Genomic DNA, 20,787 nt, shown 5'->3' on the forward strand with positions numbered 1-20,787 from the left:
CGCACATTGAGTAAACTCTGTGGGGCCCATAGTGATGTCTTATCCATTATATCCATTGGTTTTACCAGCCAAGAATAGGGCATGGGCCCAAAATTTAAGGATATCCAAATCTCAAGTGGACCACGCGACAGGAAACAGTGGGGATAAAGATGTACACGGTTGAAACCTTCTTAGGGCCCACAGTGATGTTTATCTGTCATTCAATCTGTTCATAAGGTCGCACAGACATGGATGAAGGGAAAACATAAATATTAGCTTAATCCAAAACTTTCGTGGCCCTTGAGAAGTTATCAACGGTAAGCATTCAATTTCCACTTGAGCTTTGGAAATGCTTAAATTCTGGGTTCATACTCTATCGGATGGACGGCATGGATAAGAAACATACATCATGGTGGGCCCACAGTTTGCTCAATACACAACCCGCATCTGTGATAATAATGGTCGGACCAACACCTCTTGATCAGATTGCATATTCAACGCATTACACATGTGACATGTTAGCGGAAAAAATAAAAATAAAAATGGTTGTATCATGGGTGTATGAATCAGTAGACTGGTGTGACCCACCCAATGAAAGGATTCGCCTAATTTTCATTTTGGATGATAATAATGGTATGAACCACCTTTTGGTGGGATTGGATATAAGACGTGGCATGTTAGTGGGGAAAAAAAATGTTTGTATAATATGTATGAATTAGTACACCGGTGTGACCCACCCAAATGAGTGGACCTACCTGATATTCATTTTGTGTGAGAAAAATGGTGTGACCCACCTTTCAATTGGTTATTCAAGAGATGTGACATGTTAGTGGGAAAAAAACAGTTTGTATCATGTGTATGTATTGGTAAACTGGTGAGACCCACCCAATGAATGGATCCGCGTGATTTTCATTTCAGATGATAATAATTAGAGCTGGGCATCGAGTTGAGTCCGACCAAGTTAGGGCTGACCCGACTTGATCCGGTTTTGAAATAGGCTTGACCCAAACTCCATCCGACTCGGTACTGAGTCCGGGTCTAGCCTGTACTAATCTGGGCCAAGCCCGACCCGGTCAAAAGTACCGAGTCGGGTCGAGTTGGCACCAAATCGAATCGAGAGATGAAGGAGAGAGAGAGAGAGAGAGAGAGAGAGAGAGAGAGAGAGAGAGAGAGAGAGAGAGAGAGAGAGAGAGAGGATACTAATCCGGACCGAGCCTGACCCGGTCAATAGTACCGAGTCGGGTCGAGTTGGCACCAAATCGGATCGAGAGATGAAGGGGAGAGAGAGAGAGAGAGAGAGAGAGAGAGAGAGAGAGAGAGAGAGAGAGAGAGAGAGAGAGAGAGAGAGAGAGAGGTGATGATGGTGGGTGGCGGGTAGGGTTAGAGATACTTAGAAATTAGGGTTTATTTTATATATATATATATATATATATATATATATATATATATATAGAGAGAGAGAGAGAGAGAGAGAGAGAGAGAGAGAGATATACTCGAATCCTAGTTGAGTCAAGTTTGACCAGATCGAGTTTCAGGTCGAGTTACTAGGTAACTCGGACTCGACTCGGTTTGAGTTCAGATTGGGCGAAGCCTACTTAGTTCGGATTGAGTCGGGTCTGAACGAGTCGTCCTGTGCCCAGCTCTAATAATAATGGTGCAACCAACCTTTCAATTGGATATTCAAGACGTGACGTGCTAGCGTGAAACAACTGTTTGTATTATGTATGTGAATCAGTAGGCTGGTGTGATCCACCCGATTTTCATTTCAGATGATAATAATGGTGTGACCCACCTTTTGTTCAGATTGGATATTCTACACATGTGAGATGTTAGCGCGAAAGAAACTGGCTGTATCATAACTTATGAAACAACAGCTGCATCTAATCATTTCTCATACAAATCACAAAGACAATAATAGCCATTTTATATATCTATTATGTTCATAGCTCCATAGAAATCTAAGTACAAACAACTCCAACCGAATTTATTACGTATGTATTCACGAACGACGTGGAAAAGGCAACTTATTCTAAAATCTGAAAAGATCACAAACATGAACAAATCTATCTAATGAGAAATATACTTACAGTGAGTTATGGGACTATATATATTCATTCTAGCCTGTATTGTTGCTGGAGAGAGTGTTGAGAGAAGGATAAAGGCCCTGGGAGAAGCTTGCGAGGCGACGAAGTCTCCAAGAGGGGCCTTCCGGTCCCAACGAGGGATTTCTTCCGAGCACCATGGTTTGAAAACAGCAAACCAAATGTCCAACCTAGAACGTCGGGTGCAAAAACCCTGTAAAGAAGAAAGATGTCGTACCAGCTTGGTAGTTTCACATATGCATCGCCCCTACAAGCCCCGGCTACAATCATCCTTGCGTACTCCTCAACATGGCTTCCAATCACAGGAACCTAAAACCAAAGAATGAACTTGAGGTGATGTGATCTCTACAAATCAGTAGAAAGTATGAACCCTTTCCCATGCAGGTAAATGTACACACATGCATAGGGTTGCAACTGCACTGGGCTTGCTGGGACCAATTCAGATTCCAGCCAGTGGGTCTGGTCTTAGTCTCAAGGCCCATTGGCCGAAGTGAATCCAGGGCTGAGCTTTAGGCCTGAGAACTAATGGACTGGACTTGGCTTTCATCTGCCCAAGATCACAACATGTAGGCCTGGCTCAGCTCAATTTATTTAAGATGTGCAACTTGAGTATTCCTCTCATTGGGTCAAGCCGGATCAAGCCGGATTTCTTAGCCCATTGGTCGGGTTGTGTGCCTAAGCCATTCCAACACACAAGAACACACACAAATGCACACATGCATGCATATAACCACAAACCTATCCAATATCAAAGATATGTGGTTCTGTGCAAACAAATGTTTATACGTATGCATGTGCTTGAGTGGCACATGGTCACATGTGTATGTACATATATAACTACCAAAGGAGAAAAGCTTACTTCTCTCTCTTCCTTCCATTGCATCTCTGCTCCCTCCTCTAGCATGAACTTTCCTCTGGTCATCTCACCACCAATCCACCCATGTGTTGCAATGGTTACTCCAACATCATCTCTTGCTTCTATCCTTAGCGTCTCGTAGAAGTTTGTAATGGCTGCCTTTGCTGCCTGATTACAAAAATAAAGGAAAAAAAAAAACAGAAAAGAAGAAGAAGAAGAAGAAGATCACTTTCATAGTTACATATAGAGAATTCAATCCCATTACCAACGACTAATACCATGTTATAATTATCCATTTTATTATCCAGAGGGATCATTTTTTTTGAGGCATGCCCACATGTTATACATCAATATCATATACTCTAAAATAGTCCATCTAACACAAACATGCGATTCGTCGCCGTTGAAGTTGCTATGTTCTCTATAGGATTGAGACCCATGGTACCTAAATCACCAACCCTACGTTTTCTGTGTTTTCTGTTCTGAATTGTGCAATCTGGATTGCAGCTTCATTGCGATCTCGGTATTTTACCAGCACAAAATTATGGTTCTTAGTGTTGATTCAGTTGTAATGCACATTTATATTTTATACACACACACACACACACACACACATACATATACATATGTGTGTGTGAGAGCCATTGATTGGACGACATTTTGCCTTCACAATTAGTATTCGAAAGATTGGCTATGAGAGAGAAATGTTGTCATAAAAATTTAGTTGCTTGGCAGAGAATGGTTGAGATTTTACCGCACATGGATGACATAGATTGCACCCCCTTCCTTTCTCTTTGTTTAAAACATGTAGCCCGTACCAATGTCTCCTATTTCTTAATAACACGCACAAAGTATTTAATTAGGGAAACCATGGGACAAAGGTTCTTGGGGGCCCACCATGATTATTGTGGCACTACATAAATTTCTTGCACCGGCTCATGTTAGGACGTTGGCTAAAATGAGGTGGATCAGGGACTCGAATGCACCATAGCAAGGAAAACAGCGAGGATGGGTTACCCACCATTCCTTTCTCTTTTTTTTTCTCTGTGTAACATGAACCCACATGTAACCCCCACCTCTCTCCACCTCTCTCCTATCTTCTTTCCCCCTCCGAATCTCTCTCTGTTCTATATATCCCCTTCTCACCCCATGTGCATCGTACATGCCATACCCCCTACTACAGGATTTATAATGATAACATCATCATTTCATATGTACATCTCTATACAAACCTATATTGAAAATACTTCGTGTATGTACTGGAGAGACCCACGTGATCCTATATCGTATGTATTAGAGGGACCCACATGGTCCTATATCAGGAAACACCTGAACTTGAACCGGGGAGAGGTTTCACAGCCCCACCTAACCATTCAGCCACACTGCTAAAATGATAGTTTGGTAAAAGTATTGTTCTGATAGGTAACACTTCAATAGAGTTTAGTAGTATCCAAACTCATTGGTTTATCCCCATTTATCTAAATGATTGGTCTCTACTCCAGGGGAAGAACTGGTAATTGACACAAAAACCATCTGTTCTGTTTCTACATTTGTTCAAAGAAAATGCTTAGCTAATTCCATGCGTTTAACAAAAAATTCCTCTCTTCTTCCAATTTTTCTCTCCTCATTTATTCCAATTGGCGGAGCCTTGTTCCCCTAATTCCATGTACCCCGTATCCGAGGAAGTAGCATACTGCATACTGGTCCCCCATACCACATACAGGGGAGATCCATGATCCAGTAACCTTGTTCGAGACACTTGCAAATAGAGGAAGTCTATCCGTTCCCTCTCTGACTGCTAATACGGCTATCCTCTCTACTTCTCATTCTGCACTTGTACAAAGCTCGTACAATCATATACTATTGAAGTGTACATTTAAGCAGTTAGAAGGGGAGTAAACAGAATTTCCCCTATATGAATGGCAACATGAATATAAATGTTGTTCCCTCGAATAGATGAAATCTGTCTCATGGGTTATAAGAAAATGTCGATGTGTAAATATGGTTTGGAGAAATTCAGACTCAGGCATGTTTGGATGCACTATTGATTTGAATTGCAATTGTCAGCGTAATAAAGCAGGAAAAACCATGGTTTCCTTTGCATTCATACTAAAAGTATGATACCAAATTGCAATTATGTTTCTTTCGAGTCAGAATTAGAAGAAAACAGAATCACAACTTTAGTGCTAATTCCTCATTGTGAGCACAAATAAACAAAATCGTTATCTTTTCTTTCTCCCATTTCCTCTTTTGATTAAATTACATGTTACCTTGTGCATCCAAACACAGCCTCAACATCAACACAACGAATTAAGGTAGTCCGTAAGATTCAAGTCTTTGATACTCACAGCATATAAGCTCATCCTTGGCATAGGTAGCCAACTTTCGATTGATGCATTAACAACGATCCGACCATTGCTCTGCCTCAAGTAAGGAAGAGCTGCATACGTAGGATATACATTCCCCCAGAAATTAATATCCTGAAATAAACCAGCCCAAAATCACAATATTGTAGTCGTAATTTAATATGGACAACTAACACTTTTGCATTTAACTAGCACAACAATGCTAAAAGTCCAGATGAGTCCTTGTGATGCCATAACTCATTGCTTAGCTTGCAACTACATGTAGATCAGAACCTCACCATCAAAAGAGGGAACACAGAAGTGTCTTGGACTTCCTCGAAGTAGAAGGTGTGTCCCAAGCTCGCCGTGTTTACCAGATGATCCACTGCACACAATGGCCACTGGTCAGTAGTGATACAAATGTGGATTCATGCTACTCATCCTTTTTATCATCCAAACCAAACTGAAAATTATTTTTTGATCAATCGTGTGTTGAGTGCAAGCACAAAATGGTATTATGGGCTTATAACAGCCAGGCATTTCTGTTAAATTATGAAAAGTCAACAAAAATGGAAATCGGAAAACAGAAATAAATGATACCCAAACACTAATAATCTTTTATATTTGTATTTTTTCAATGAAATACTGCTTTTTGTTTAACAAAAGAAAGGTGTTATTTCCATAACATAACAAATTCTATTTGAAAAAATGTTGGTAAATAACAATCATTCTTCTTGAAAACAACGGTTGTTACTTTCATTACTAAATGGGAAATACGACAATTTTTAAAACCATGGTTGAGATTTATAGACAACCATGTGTTCTTTTGTAGAACTGAAACGAATTGCAATATAGAGAGTACTCATGAAATAGACAAGTAGTTGACCTTTCTAACATGCCAAGGGACTTATGTTAAGGAAGACAACATTCTTTCAGAAGGAATTATTTGATCCTTGACTAGATGGTATCTGGGGTTCCCTTGGATCTTGAGTATTTACAAGTGTCGCCCATAGTTTGGTGATTGAGGCTCTTGATCTGATGGGCCCCAGAATGGATAGACCATGGCCCAAAATTCTCCCAGATTGGAAGGTTCCAACCATCCAATCATTGGTCTCTCTCCACAACGTGGACTACTTTTGTAGTTCTTTTCTTTTCTTTTCTTTTTCTTTTTTTGTTTCTACAGCCATCTATTTGCAGACCACTGATTGAAGGGTGAGACCTGCCTGGTTGGAGATTTTTGGGGCATGGCCTACACAGTGGGGCCCATCAGATTAATGTTCTAGATCACCAAACAGGCTCAATCTGTGAGTACCATGCATATCCTCGGGCCTAGGGCCATGTGGGCGTTTTTTTTCCTCTTAAAACATGGATAACCTTGCATCAAAACATCCCTATATGATTTCAAGCTCAATGTGTAAAATAGGCGAAGATGGTGAGACTCACAGCGACCATAGTAGTTGAAGGTTTCAGTGATGAATCTTCTGCATTCCTCTTCCTTTACGACATCTGCAGCTATGATCATGACATGTCTTGCTCCCATCTGTAAAGCATTCTCACTAATCCAACGGAGTCTATTATCCCTTCTCGCTACCAACACAAGATTCGCATGCCTTTTTGCATATTCATATGCTATTTGCTGCATTTATAATCACCATAATCAAGATACAGTCATCACAATGTTGTAAAAATCTTCCCAACCATCAGACCAGTAAAGCTGTCACTCAGTCCTTTGAGCAATGTTTAAAAGCTAGACCAGACCATCTTGCCAGCTGGCTTCCAAAAGTTCAACCAGAACTGGAGACCTTTCCAGTTCAGTTCAATTCAAATAGCTTAAGAATTCAAACATCAGTAAGACACATTGATCTGGTAAAAACCAGTGGTTGAACTGGTTTCGACCATTCAGTTCTACCAAAATATGTGATGAAGTAATGGTTCAAACTGTTTTGAACTAGCCATTCAACCGGTTTTTACTGGACCAGCAGCTTTCATAGTTTCAATCTCTAGTTTGGATTTTGAAACTTAGCTTTTGCATTCGATCTGGTCCAGTTGTTCAAACAAGTTGAGTAGCAAAGTATCTAAACATACATAAAGTACAATAGATATGGCCATATAACCTACGGAAATAGTGAAAAAAAAAATCATAAGTTTTATAGAGAATAATAAATAAAATTACTATAAAATAGAGGCCCGGAGTTTGTGATGAACAGAGAAATTCCCTGTTGTATGTCAAGTTTGTAGATGCAGGGCCCATTGTTGGTTTATTTAAGCCATTGATCTGATGGGCCCCATGATGTATAGACCATGTCCCCCAAATTTCCTAAATTGGAAGATCCTGGCCATCAAATGTTTGGTCTTTTCTTCATTGAATGTGGATGGTGCATTTCTTCTTAACCATATATTTACATGATAACAATGCAAAGGTTAAAAGTTGATCAATCATGGAGTATTTTGGGCATGGTCAATTCACAGTGTACACCATCGTATCAATGGCTTGGATAAACCAACCATGGGCCCACACATACAAACGCCATGCACTAACAGGGAACTCAACCACAATAAAATAAAATACGAATACTGAAAAAAACTGCTCCTCATAAAATATTTTGGGCATGTTTGGGTGGGATTTAAAAATGAATTCGTCACATTTTACTTGATATCGATTACATATTTGAGATAGTGGTTTATGCAAATTGTTCATTTAAATTGGAAAATCTGGCGAGACGAGCGGGTCCAAACAGGTTTTTTTAATGGGTTTTTGTTGTGCAGATACCTTGCATTCTGCAAGGCACGGTCGACCGTGAGGATCCATAGTCGATTGTGACTCACTGTGAAGTTCGACTCGCTGTGATGTTCACGGTCGACCATCAATCGACCGTGGTGCAACTGTGGTGCGACTGCCAGGTTTCACGATTTTGTGCGAAACAGAGTATTTAAGCCCGGTTTCTCATTAGGGCTTAATGTAATACAAGTGTTTTCTCTCAAGGGGCTAGGGTTGGTCAAGGGAGAGGGTTTTCTACACTTGTAAAGGGCTTGAGAAGGATTTCTCAGGAATCTAGGGGTTACCTAGAGGTGTGCATTGCAAGGGAAGATTGGGTACATCTGTAATCGAAGAAGGTGAGTCTGTACAACTCTAAGGTTTTGATTATAGTGGATCTCTATCACTTTGTGCCATTGTTTTTCCCGCAAGGGTTTTTCCACGTAAAATATCACTATGTTTGTGATTTTTTGCTTTTTGGTTTGATTATCCTACATTATTATATTGTTCTATCTTCGTTTATCGTGCTTCCACAAAGCATACAGATTGGCAGTAGTGTTAGATCAGAATTTCTAACACTTAGGGTTTGATCCAGGTTTGTTGTTGGCTCAGGTTTACATCATTGTGTTGTGATATAGAGTGAGTTCACTCACAACAAAGTGGTATCAGAGCGTTAGGTTTGACGTTTGAGTTTGAGCGAAGATGTCAGGATCAAAATTTGATATACAGAAGTTTGATGGGAAGAACAATTTTAGTTTATGGCATTGGAAGGTCAAGGACATTCTATTTTCACAAGGGTTGAGTAAAGCGTTGTTGGAAACAAAATCAGAGAAGATGACGGATGATGACTAGAGCGATCTTAGGAAGAAAGATATGAGCACCATCCATTTGTGTCTGTCATATGAGATTTTGTACAACGTCCTGGATGAGGAATCTCCCCTGATGATGTGGAAGAAGCTAGAAGACCTGAACATGTCAAAGTCCTATTGAGAAGTGGAGTCACATCTAGGGCCGTGCACGACCGGTCGTGGCCCCTGCTCGACCGGTCGTGGAGCCCGCTCGACCGGTCGTGACTAGTCATGGACTGGCACGACTCAAACTCCAGCGAGCATTAGTTTTCTTGGGTCCGAGGTGCTCGACCGGTCGTGGGCCATGCACGACCAGTCGTGGGGTCCACTCGACTGGTCGTGCAGTCTGTTTGACCGGTCGTGGTTACGCAGATTCGTTTCTGAATCTGATGCGGACTGCTGAAAATTGTGCTGCCTTTTGCAAGGGTGCGAAAGGGAAGTTGCCAAAACTATAAATTGGGGTCCCTAGGGCTATTCTAGGGTTAAGGTGAATATTGGGGAGTTATTCTAAGATGTGGGTAAATGGTTTTCTCTGTATTTCTAAGGGAGAAGTTAGTATATCGCCTTGTAATCTTCGTTATTCTTCATAGTGGAAGTTTACATCCGTGGTTTTTTACCCTAGTTTGGGGTTTTTCCATGTATATCTTGTCTTGTGGTTTGTTTGGATTGCTTCGATCTGTTTCTAGTTTATATTTCTTCTTGTTTATCATTTTTGGGTGAGACTTGAGATTGTATCTCGGTTCATTGCGTTGTTGGCATGCTGCGCAACAACTGGTATCAGAGCTATTGGTTTAGTTCTATTGGGAGCGATGACGAAAGAAGGGAAAATTAGAATTGAGAAGTTTGATGGTTCAAACTTTGCCTTCTGGAAGATGCAGATGGAGGATTATCTATATCAGAAGGACCTCTATATTCCTCTAGGAGGAAAAGAGAAGAAACCAGAAAAGATGACAGATGATGAATGGTTTTTACTGGATAGGAAGGCTTTAAGAACGATCTGACTCTCTTTGTCTAAGAGTGTCGCCTTCAACATAACCAAGGTGAAAACTACAAAAGAATTAATGGAAGCCCTAGCCACCATGTATGAAAAACCTTCTGCGTCCAACAAGGTTCGTCTTATGAAACAGCTATTCGACATGAAGATGTCAGATGGTGGGAGCATGGCTAAACATCTAAATAAGTTCAATACAATCACAAGCCAGTTGGAATCCGTTGGCATTGTTTTTGAGGATGAAGTCAGGGCATTATTAATCTTGTCTAGTTTGCCAGACAGTTGGGATGGTTTGGTGATTGCTGTGAACAATTCCTCAGGGTCGGCAAAGCTGAAATTTGATGATGTGGCCGGTCTAATTCTCAGCAAAGAATCTAGAAGAAAGGCATCAGGAGGTTCAGGGGATTCAGAGAATGCTCTAAATGTTGAAGGAAGAGGAAGATCGCTGAACAAAGGAGGCAATAAACACGGGGGTTCTAAGTCGAGGAAGAAGTCCAAGGGACTAAAAGACAAAGACGAGTGTTGGCTTGCGGCAAGAAGGGGCATATGAAACGTGATTGCAGGGCGCTCAAGAAACAAGAAGGAAGCTCTCAAGGCGGGAAGGATTTAGTGAATCTATCTGAGGAGAGCGACAGAGAGGTGTTGATCCTGTCTCTTGATGTGAGGAATGAGTCTTGGGTTATAGACTCAGGTGCTTCATTTTATGCCACCTCATGTAAGGAAGTTTTGAGTGATTATGTGTCAGGTGACTTTGGGAGAGTCTACCTGGGTGATGATGAGTCGTGCAGTATTATTGAAAAGGGAGACGTTCATATAAATCAGAAAGACGAAACGGCGTTGAAATTGAAGGATGTCAACATGTACCGAGTTTGAGAATGAATCTGATCTCAGTGGGGCAGTTGGCCAATACCGGTTATGTGACGACATTCACCAGTGATTCCTGAAAGATCACAAAAGGTGCCTTAGTGATATCTCGAGGCAAAAAGGAAGGTACTTTGTACGTGACTTCAGGATTATATAGTTCACTCACAGTCGCATCAACTAGAGTAAATGGGCAGTTATGGCATCATAGGTTGGGACATATGAGTGAGAAAGGGATGAAAGTGCTATTGTCAAAAGGGAAGCTACCAGGGCTGAAGTCTATTGACTTGAAATTCTGCGAGGACTGCGTGTATGGCAAGCAGAAGAGGGTAAGTTTCAAGAAGACGGGACGCGCTCCAAAGACGCATCTGTTGGAGCTTGTACACACTGATGTGTGGGGACCGGCACAGGTATTATCTCTTGGTGGCTCACGTTATTTTGTTTCTTTTATTGATGATACTAGTAGAAAACTGTGGGTCTATTTCTTAAAGCATAAATCTGATGTATTTGATGTATTTAAGAAGTGGAAAGTTATGGTAGAAAACGAGACAGGTAAAACAGTAAAATGTCTCAGATCTGATAATGGGGGAGAGTACTGTGATAAGAGGTTTGAGGAGTATTGTACAGCAAATGGAATCAAACATCAGAAAACGATTCCAGGGACACCGCAGCAGAACGGTGTGGCTGAGCGCATTAACAGGACCATCCTTGAGCGCGCCAGGAGCATGAGGTTACATGCAGGGTTGCCCAAGACCTTTTAGGCAGATGCTGTGAATACTGTCGCATATCTTATCAATAGAAGTCCCTCAGCACCATTGGATGGTGGGCTACCAGAAGAAACGTGGACTGGAAAAAAAGTGAACCTTGCATATCTCAGAGTGTTCAGTTGCACTTCATATGTTCACATTGATGCAGAGCACAGAAACAAGTTGGATGCGAATTCCAGGAGGTGCACGTTTATAGGCTACGGGCAGCATGATTTTGGCCAGAGGTTTTGGGATACAGAGAACATGAAAATCATTAGAAGCAAGGACGTAGTCTTCAATGAAAAAGTGATGCATAAGGACAGTACAAGAAAATAAGGCCGAGGAGAAAGAATTCATAGATTTGGAAGAGTTACAGGACATGGGTGTTACAACGTTATAGGATGATCATGCACAGGAGCATTATGAGGCAGAGCCACATACACCGGTTGTAAGGAGGTCTACTCGGGAGAGGAGATCCACGGTCCATTACTCACCCTCCTTACATTATCTGTTGCTGACAAATAATGGTGAACCAGAATGTTTTGAAGGGGCGTTACAGTCAGATACACAGGTTAAGTGGGAGCAGGCCATGGATGAGGAGATAGACTCTCTTGAGTCCAATCGTACATGGGAGCTAGTTACTCTACCCAAGGGTAAGAAAGCTCTTCATAACAAGTGAATTTACAGACTGAAGGAGGAGCATGATGGTTCAAAATGGTACAAGGCTAGATTGGTTGTGAAAGGGTTTCAACAAAAGGCAGGTATCGATTTCACTGAAATATTTTTACCTGTGGTGAAAATGTCTACAATTCGCATGGTCTTGAGTATAGTGGCTACAGAGGACTTACATCTAGAGCAGCTAGATGTTAAGACAGCCTTTCTTCATGGGGACCTTGAAGAAGAGATATATATGCATCAGCCGATAGGGTATGTAACACTAGAAAAGGAGAACAAGGTGTGCAGACTGAAGAAGAGTCTATATGGCCTGAAGCAGGCCCCGAGGCAGTGGTACAAGAAGTTTGACAGTTTCATGTCGGGAAACAGTTACAGGAGATGTCATACTGACCACTGTTGCTATTTGAAGAAGCTTGATATGTCATACATCATCCTTCTTTTGTACGTTGATGACATGCTTGTGGCCGGATCAAGCATGAAGGACATCTCAGATCTCAAAAGACAACTGTCTAGAGAAATTGTCATGAAGGATCTAGGAGCTGCAAAACAAATCCTAGGTATGAGGATAAAGCGTGACAGGAAAAACAAGAAATTAATTTTGTCACAGGCAGAGTACATAGCCAAGGTACTTGATCGATTCAATATAGGAGGTGCTAAGCCGGTTAGCACTCCATTAGCCAACCACTTCAACCTATCTAAGGAGCAAAGTGCAAAGACGCAGGAGGAACGGGATTACATGGCTAAAGTCCCATATGCGTCAGCTATTGGGAGTCTCATGTATGCTATGGTGAGCACGAGACCAAACATTGCTCAAGCAGTGGGAGTTGTTAGCAGGTTCATGAACAACCTCGGGAAGGAACATTGGGAAGCTATGAAGTGGATCCTTAGATACCTGGGGTACTAAGGATGTAGGGCTGTGCTATAGTGGATCAGAAATCAAGCTACAAGGCTATGTGGATTCAGATTTGGCAGGAGATATCGACAGCAGAAGAAACACTATAGGTTATGTCTTTACTTTGGGTAGTGCTGCAGTCAGTTGGGTCTCTCAGTTACAGAAGATAGTATCTATCAGTACGACGGAAGCAGAATATGTTGCGGCTATAGAAGCATGCAAGGAGATGGTATGGATACAAGGTTTTATGGAGGAGTTGGGTAAAAAGCAAGCAGATTGCAAGCTATTCAATGACAGTCAGAGTGCAATACACTAGGCTAAGAATTCAACCTTTCATTCAAGGACCAAGCATATTGTCATTAGATATCACTTCATACGTTCGTTATTGGAAGATGGATCGATTGCTCTGGAGAAGATTCATATAAGTGAGAATCCTGCGGATATGCTGACCAAGGCGGTCACACCAGAGAAGTTGAAGCTCTGTTCAGCTTTGATTGGTCTTCAGGCTTGAAGACGGGGAGGTGGTGCACTTCAGATGAAGAAGACAAAGGTTTAGGGCGATGTGTATCCAAGTGGGAGATTGTTAAGAAGTGGAGCCACATCTAGGGCCGTGCACAACCTGTCGTGGAGCCCGCTCGACCGGTCTGGCACGACTCGAACTCCAGCGAGCATTAGTTTTTTTGGGTCCGAGGTGCTCGACCGGTCGTGGGCCATGCACGACCAATCGTGGGGTCCGCTCGACCGGTCGTGCAATCTGGTTGACCGGTCATGGTTATGCAGATTCGTTTCCGAATCTGATGCGGACTGCGGAAAATTGTGTCGCCTTTCGCAAGGGTGCGAAAGGAAAGTTGCCAAAACTATAAATTGGGGTCCCTAGGGCTATTCTAGGGTTAAGGTGAATATTGGGGAGTTATTCTAAGGTGTGGGCAAAGGGTTTTCTCTGTATTTTCAAGGGAGAGGTTAGTATATTGCCTTGTAATCTTCGTTATTCTTCATAGTGGAAGTTTGCATCCGTGGTTTTTTACCCTAGTTTGGGGTTTTTCCACGTATATCTTGTCTTGTGGTTTGTTTGGATTGCTTTGATCTGTTTCTAGTTTATATTTCTTCTTGTTTATTGTTTGTGGGTGAGACTTGAGATTGGATCTCGGTTCACTGCGTTATTAGCGTGTTGCGCAACAAGTCTCTCACAAATAAGTTGTTTGTGAATAAATAACTTTTCGAGTTGAAATTGAAGGAAGGATCGGATCTCCTGGAACACATGAACTTGTATACAAAGCTATATAGCGAGTTAGTAATGCTCAGAGAGACGGTCAAGGAATAATACAAAGCGGTGCTACTTTTAGAATTGCTTCCCTCATCATACGACCATCTCATCACTACTATGTTGTATGGGAAGAATACAGTGAAGCTTGAAGAAATCACTACAACGCTCATTTCCAATGTGATGAGGAAGAAGTTGAGTAATGAAGACTCTCAAGCAAAAGGGCTAGTCGTGAAAGGGGGTCAGGGACATGGGCAATCCGTGGAGCGATCTCAGTCTGACAAGAAGAAAAGGTCCATATCAAAGTTGAAGGCAAATGACAGATGCTTTTATTACAGCATTAAGAGGCACTTCAAGAGAGACTACCGGAATGGAAGGATGACATGGAAAGCAAAAGCAAAGGAAAAGGGAACACAAGTGAATCGATGAGTGTAGCAGAAGAGAACTCAGAAGGAGACCTCCTCTCGGTCTCTTCAGGTACGAGTCGTCTCTCAGACACTGGGATTCTAGACTCAGGATGTTCATATCACATGTGCCCATATTGGACTTGGTTCGATTCCTATAAGTCCTATGATGGTGGAGTGTTCTGATAGGAAATGATGCAGCATGTAAGGTCATCGGAATAGGGACCATCAAGGTAAGTATGTTTAACGAAGTCATTCGGACTCTTGGTGATGTTGAGCATGTTCCATATCTGAAGAAAAACTTAATATCCTTGGGGGTTTTAAATACGAATGGTTATACGTTCACCGCATCTGGCGGTGTATTAAAGGTCACCAGAGATGCAATAGTGTTGATGAAGGAACATAAGGTTGGAAATCTGTATAAGTTGGTCTAAAGCACAATTATGGGTGAGGCCGCTACCACCTCATACGCAGAATCCGACACAGATGATACAAATCTGTGGCATATGTGGTTAGAGCATATGAGCAGGAGGGGCATGATGGAACTCCACAAACAGAAACTATTGAAGGAAGTTAAGGCATGCAAGGTGGATTTCTGTGAGCATTGCATCCTAGGCAAGCAGTGCAATGTAAGCTTCAAGATTGCTACACACACTAGCAGCGGGGTGCTCGATTATATTCATTCCGATGTCTGGGGGCCAACGATAGTACTGTCTAAGGGAGGGGCATGATACTTTGTGACCTTTATAAATGATTAATCGAAGAAGGTTTGGGTCTGCTTCATAAAGCATAAGACTAAGTGTTCATCAAGTTCAAGCAATGGAAGGCAGAAGTAGAGAAACAAACTAGGAGACAGGTCAAGTGTCTCAAGTCAAACAATGGTACGGAGTACACGAGGCAAAATTCATAAAATTTCCGCAAGGATCAAGGCATCACAGGGCATTTCTCAACTCCAAGGACCCCACAGCAAAATGGGGTGGCAGGAAGGATGAATAGAACTCTGTTGGAGAGAGAGAGAGAAGTATGCGGTTACATGCGAAGCTACCTAAAAGCTTATGGGCTGAAGCAGTGAATATGGCATGCAACATAGTAAATTAATCACCATCTACAACGCTAGACTCCAAGGTTATAGAGGAAGTTTGGATAGGCAAGGACGTCAATTACACGGGACTGAGAATCTCCAGGTGTCCAGCGTATGTACATGTGTAGAGTGGACAAGAAGATGAAATTAGATCCAAAGTCTAGGAAGTGCATCTTTGTCGCGTATGAGAAAGGTGTGAAGGGCTATAAGCTTAGGATCCAATTGCTCAGAAGGTGGTTATTAGTAGAGATGTTGTCTTCAATAAGGTGTCAATGTTAAGAAGCAACAAGGAAGTTACAGCTGAGAAGTTCAATGAGACCGAGAGATTGTCAATGCAGGTGGAGCCAATTGAGCAGGTTACTTAAGGTCAAAATTAGTAGGAGCAAGACAATGAGCAAAATAATTAGCAGGATACTTAGGAAAGTTTAGCTGAGAACAAGGAGAAAATAACCATTATAGCCCCGGTTCAATACTGGTTCGAGAACATGATCTTGTTTGCATTGTTCGTAGGGAGTGGAGATCCCTCCATCTTTCAAGAAGCAAAATCTGGAAAGAATGGCAACAAGTGGTTGCCAGCCATGGCAGAAGAGATGGAATCGCTCCATAGGAATCAGACATGGGAGTTGGTGGAACTTCCTAAAGGTCAGGGGCTATAGGGTGCAGATGGGTCTACAGGAAGGAAGAACCATTAACAGAAAAGGAGGGTGAAAAGTACAAGGCAAGGCTCGTAGCGAATGGGTACTCATAGAGGGAAGGAGTGGATTACAATGAATTTTTCTCTCCGGTCGTGAAACATACCTCAATCATGGTGCTACTGGCGATGGTAGCTAAATCCAATTTGGAATTGGAACAACTCGATGTGAATGCAACATTCCTTCATAGGAACTTGGAGGAAGTCATTTACATGAGGCGGCTTGAAGGTTTCAAGGAGCTAGGTAAGGAAGGCCACGTGTGTAGGCTGAAGAAGTCGCTATATAGGCTTAAGCAGTCTCTGCAGCAATGGTACAAGCGGTTCAATTCCTACATGGTTGAGATTGGGTATAACAAGTGTGAGTATGATTGTTACGTATACTATAGGGTACTGGAGGATGGGTCCTACATTCTATTGATGCTTTACGTAGATGATATGTTGATTGTTGCAAAGGATAAGATGGAGATACACTTGCTTAAATCTTTGTTAAGCAAGGAATTTGACATGAAAGATCTAGGCACTGTGAAGAAGATCTTAGGCATGGAGATTAGCAAAGACAAAGAGTCTGGGAAATTATGGCTTTCTCAGAAGGGTTATGTGCAAATGGTGCTAGAGTGGTTCCACATGGAAATTGTCAAGCCAGCTAGCACACCTCTAACAGGTCACTTTAAGTTGTCAATCAGGTTGTGTCCAAGTACAGAAGAAGAGATTTTTAAAATATCACGGGTGTCGTGCGCTAGTGCAGTGGGGCTTCTGATGTATGCAATGATTTACATGAGGGTGGACATCTCACAAGCAGTCAATGTGGTCAGCGGGTATAGGGAGAATCCATGAAAGGAGCATTGGAATGCTATTAAGTGGATTCTTAGGTATCTGAGGGGCATAGTCGATACTAGAATCATGTTTGGTGGACATAGAGCTTCACTTGGAGTTGTAGGCTACGTGGATTTAGATTATGCAGGTGATCTAGACAATCGGAGGTCCATTATGAGATATGTTTTCACATCAACAGGCGGACCGGTATGTTGGAGATCTACGCTACAGTCTATGATGGCGCTGTTTACAACCAAAGCGGAATATATGGCTGCGATAAAAGCATCAAGGGAGAATTATAGTTGAAAGGTCTTATAGGTGAACTCGGGGTTGAAGCAGGAGGTGATTCGGTTGCATTGTGATAGTCAGAGTGCTATCCATCTGGCGATGAATCAGGTATTTCACATGCAAACCAAGCACATCGATGTGAGGTTCCATAAAATACAGGAGCTCATTGTTTTATGGGAGATTCTGTTTCAGAAAATTCATACAAACGAGAATGTTGCGGATATGTTGACAAAGCCGATGATCACAGAGAAGTTCAATCACTGGTTGGGCTTGATCAATCTCACTAGTCATTGATGAAAATGGACATCTTTGCATAGGGGTGTGGATGTAACTGCGTTTCAGGTGCAGGGATGCAGGGATCAGTCTACCCTCAAGGTGGAGGTTGCATGGGAGGTCTTCAGGGTGACTTGGCAAAATGCAAGTCAATGTGGAGATTGTTGTGTAGATGCATTGCATTCTACAGGGCACGGTCGACCGTGACTCACTGTGATGTTCACGGTCGACCGTCAGTTGACCATGGTGCAACCGTTAGGTTTCGCGATTTTGCGCAAAACAGAGTATTTAAACCCGGTTTTTCATTAGGGCTTAATGTAATACGAGTGTTTTCTCTCAAGGTGCTAGGGTTGGTCAAGGGAGAGGGTTTTCTACACTTGTAAAGGACTTGGGAAGGATTCCTCAAGGGATCTAGAGGTTTTCTAGAGGTGTGCATTGCAAGGGAAGATAATGTAGATTTGTAATCAAAGGGATCTCTGTCACTTTGTGCCGTGGTTTTTTCCCGCAAGAGTTTTTCCACGTAAAATATCATTGTGTTTGTGATTGTTTACTTTTTTGTTTGATTATCCTGCGTTATTATATTATTCTATCTTCGTTTATCGTGCTTCCGCAAAGCGCATGGATTGGCGGTGGGTTTGTTGGCGGTGGGTTTGTTGTTGGCTTAGGTTTACATCATTGTGGTGTGATATAGAGCGATTTCAATCTGCTTTGGATGTTTTGAAATTGGTGTTTTTTTTTTAGCACAAACTGCAAATTTTGGCTGGTTGGACTGGTTTGGGTGGTTTTGTAAGAAACCAAACCACTTAGGCATCCGGTTCTAAGTCAATCAGTCCCGCCGATTTGGTCTGGATTTTACGACTTCGAATCATCATAAACATCCATAGATGCCTGCGCATATGGGCATACATGGTCATGCCCATATGTATGTGTGTACTCACATCCATTGACAAGCATGCATGGTCATGCCCATATGCATGTGCATACACATGTCCATTTTTTTACACACGCATCCACACCCCCACACACACCCACACACTCACACCACAATGGTTTTCCACCACAATGGGTACTCAAACCCATGACCTCATGTCCAAACTCTTGTGAATCTACCACTAAGGCATGTGTAAGGACCCTCACACACCCATACACGTGCCCATTGACACAGAGGCCAGAGCATATGTACATGTAGAAATATGCATTCACAGGCATATGTAGTTGCATGAATCCATGATAGTAGCCACATCTAAGGATTGCTAAGAATCCTTTAGTTCTATTTTTCACAATTAGAAAAAAGAAATTCTCCAGTGCTCTAAGAGCAGTACAAGTTATAGTGCTCTTACTTACATTGGGACCCTTGGACAATCCAATCGATCAATCTAGACCATCCATTGGATCCAATACAAATTCCATAGGATACCATGCAATTTGCTTGTTAACCTCTAGTATGGACGGTCAAGATCAATATACGAAATAGGTCCAATCAACAATTTGACCAATCCATTTGTTGAGGACCATCGTATATTGCTTATGATTCTAATATGTCACTTTAATTACACAATCCTAACCATCCCATACAAGATTCATAAAAAGGAAGGCTACAAAAGTAAGGACAAATCAGGGATGGAGTAGCTCATCTGATCGGTGTGATTTTTGGATAGTAGTCCATAAAATGTCTTCTGTATTTAATAGACAGTTCAGATCGAACGATTGGACCATCCAAGTGACCAGACGCAATTAGGAGCACTATAACTTATAGTGCTATGAGAGCACTGGAGCATTTCTCAGTGGAAAGCGCTACGTGGACACATGCATGCTTTGCACTGGTACATCACCCGAACCTAGAGATATTGTAGAAACCTCCCTAGTTTCTCACTTATTAAAGCAGGATGCTGTTTTTCACCATTAAATGAGTAAATAATCCTAATTATGAGATTTTTCTAGTTGCACATAAGCAAAGCATCCAAGCCGTCCATCAGGTGGTCCACCAAGGTGTGCATACCGTGGCCTGAAAATGAAGCCACCCCAACTGATCCGGTGGGCCAGAATGTAAAACCCAAATGGACGGCTAAGATGTGCACCAGTTATTTATTTTTTAAAAAGCCATCTAAATTTATGGTTTTATCATAAGTGGCTTGATGAATACCTCTCCAATCCCAGATGATGCGCCGGTGATCACAACGACCTTATTTTCCATATCTTCGCTGTAGAAATTGTAGTAGAGCCATTCACATGCATGGATGAAGGAAAGGGTGGGCCATGCAAAGGCCAGCATGACCAGGCTTGCTGGTGGAATCACCAAATTCAGTAGAGAATTGAACAGATCCATTGGTAGAGATTGTTTAGAGAAAATGTGGCAGTGAGAGACTCAAAGACTACTGTGAGAGAGAGAGAGAGAGAGAGAGAGAGAGAGAGAGAGAGTTTATGTGGAAAATAAGGTGGAGTGCCCAACGTTAAAGACCAAAAGGACATGCATGTGAGCTTTGGACACGTTTGTTACAGCCAGCTTAGCTGCATTGCCAGATGGTGGGTGGTTTGGATCTTCTCTAAATTTAGATAAGAATGGCTTGCCTGGAACAGATTTTTGGGTCTGGAGATGGATATTGTATTTCAATGGGCTGGGCTGGCTAGTTGGGCTCTTACCTTAAGCCCAACTTGGGTTGGCTTTTGGATTTTATCCTCTTGAAGTCCAGATTTCAGTCAAGATATGCAAAAGGAGGGTGGATCAAAACCCTACTTCATGATTTTTCGACCCACCCTGATGTGTGCTCAACATCCAATCCGTCCATCATGTTTGCCCTCTCATGGTCTCCTTGACATCTAAAAATCATACCAATCCAAAACTCTTTATTCACACATGTAAAGTCATGCCTTATACTCCCAAATAGGTAGTGTGGTCTGTCTGAGCTTTCAATGGCCTGATTTTTGG

The 20,787-nt window shown here is 42.0% G+C and overlaps 1 protein-coding gene across 1 annotated transcript; it reads right to left on the reverse strand.

The window, feature by feature from the left end:
* Window positions 1–1,884: 1,884 nt before the first annotated feature.
* On the reverse strand, window positions 1,885–20,229 carry LOC131242782 (11-beta-hydroxysteroid dehydrogenase B). The gene is made up of 6 exons (XM_058241657.1): window positions 20,005–20,229; window positions 6,726–6,918; window positions 5,582–5,667; window positions 5,286–5,417; window positions 2,941–3,105; window positions 1,885–2,390 (listed from the first exon to the last, which is right to left on the reverse strand). Exons 1-6 carry the CDS (start codon window positions 20,185–20,187, stop codon window positions 2,091–2,093), a joined length of 1,059 nt encoding a protein of 352 aa, XP_058097640.1. The 5' UTR covers window positions 20,188–20,229; the 3' UTR covers window positions 1,885–2,090.
* Between the last annotated feature and the right edge of the window lie 558 nt (window positions 20,230–20,787).

Source organism: Magnolia sinica, chromosome 4 (assembly GCF_029962835.1).
Source record: "Magnolia sinica isolate HGM2019 chromosome 4, MsV1, whole genome shotgun sequence".
Taxonomy (NCBI): domain Eukaryota; kingdom Viridiplantae; phylum Streptophyta; class Magnoliopsida; order Magnoliales; family Magnoliaceae; genus Magnolia; species Magnolia sinica.

Bases quoted from the DNA above. Each gene is read 5' to 3' on its own strand.
- LOC131242782 (XM_058241657.1), bottom strand. From the start codon at position 20,187: ATGGATCTGTTCAATTCTCTACTGAATTTGGTGATTCCACCAGCAAGC. The intron at 5,668-6,725 runs GTGAGTCTCACC...CATTGTGTGCAG, and splicing joins CTTCAACTACTATGGTCGCT to TGGATCATCTGGTAAACACG. The intron at 5,418-5,581 runs GTGAGGTTCTGA...GGTTTATTTCAG, and splicing joins CTGTGTTCCCTCTTTTGATG to GATATTAATTTCTGGGGGAA.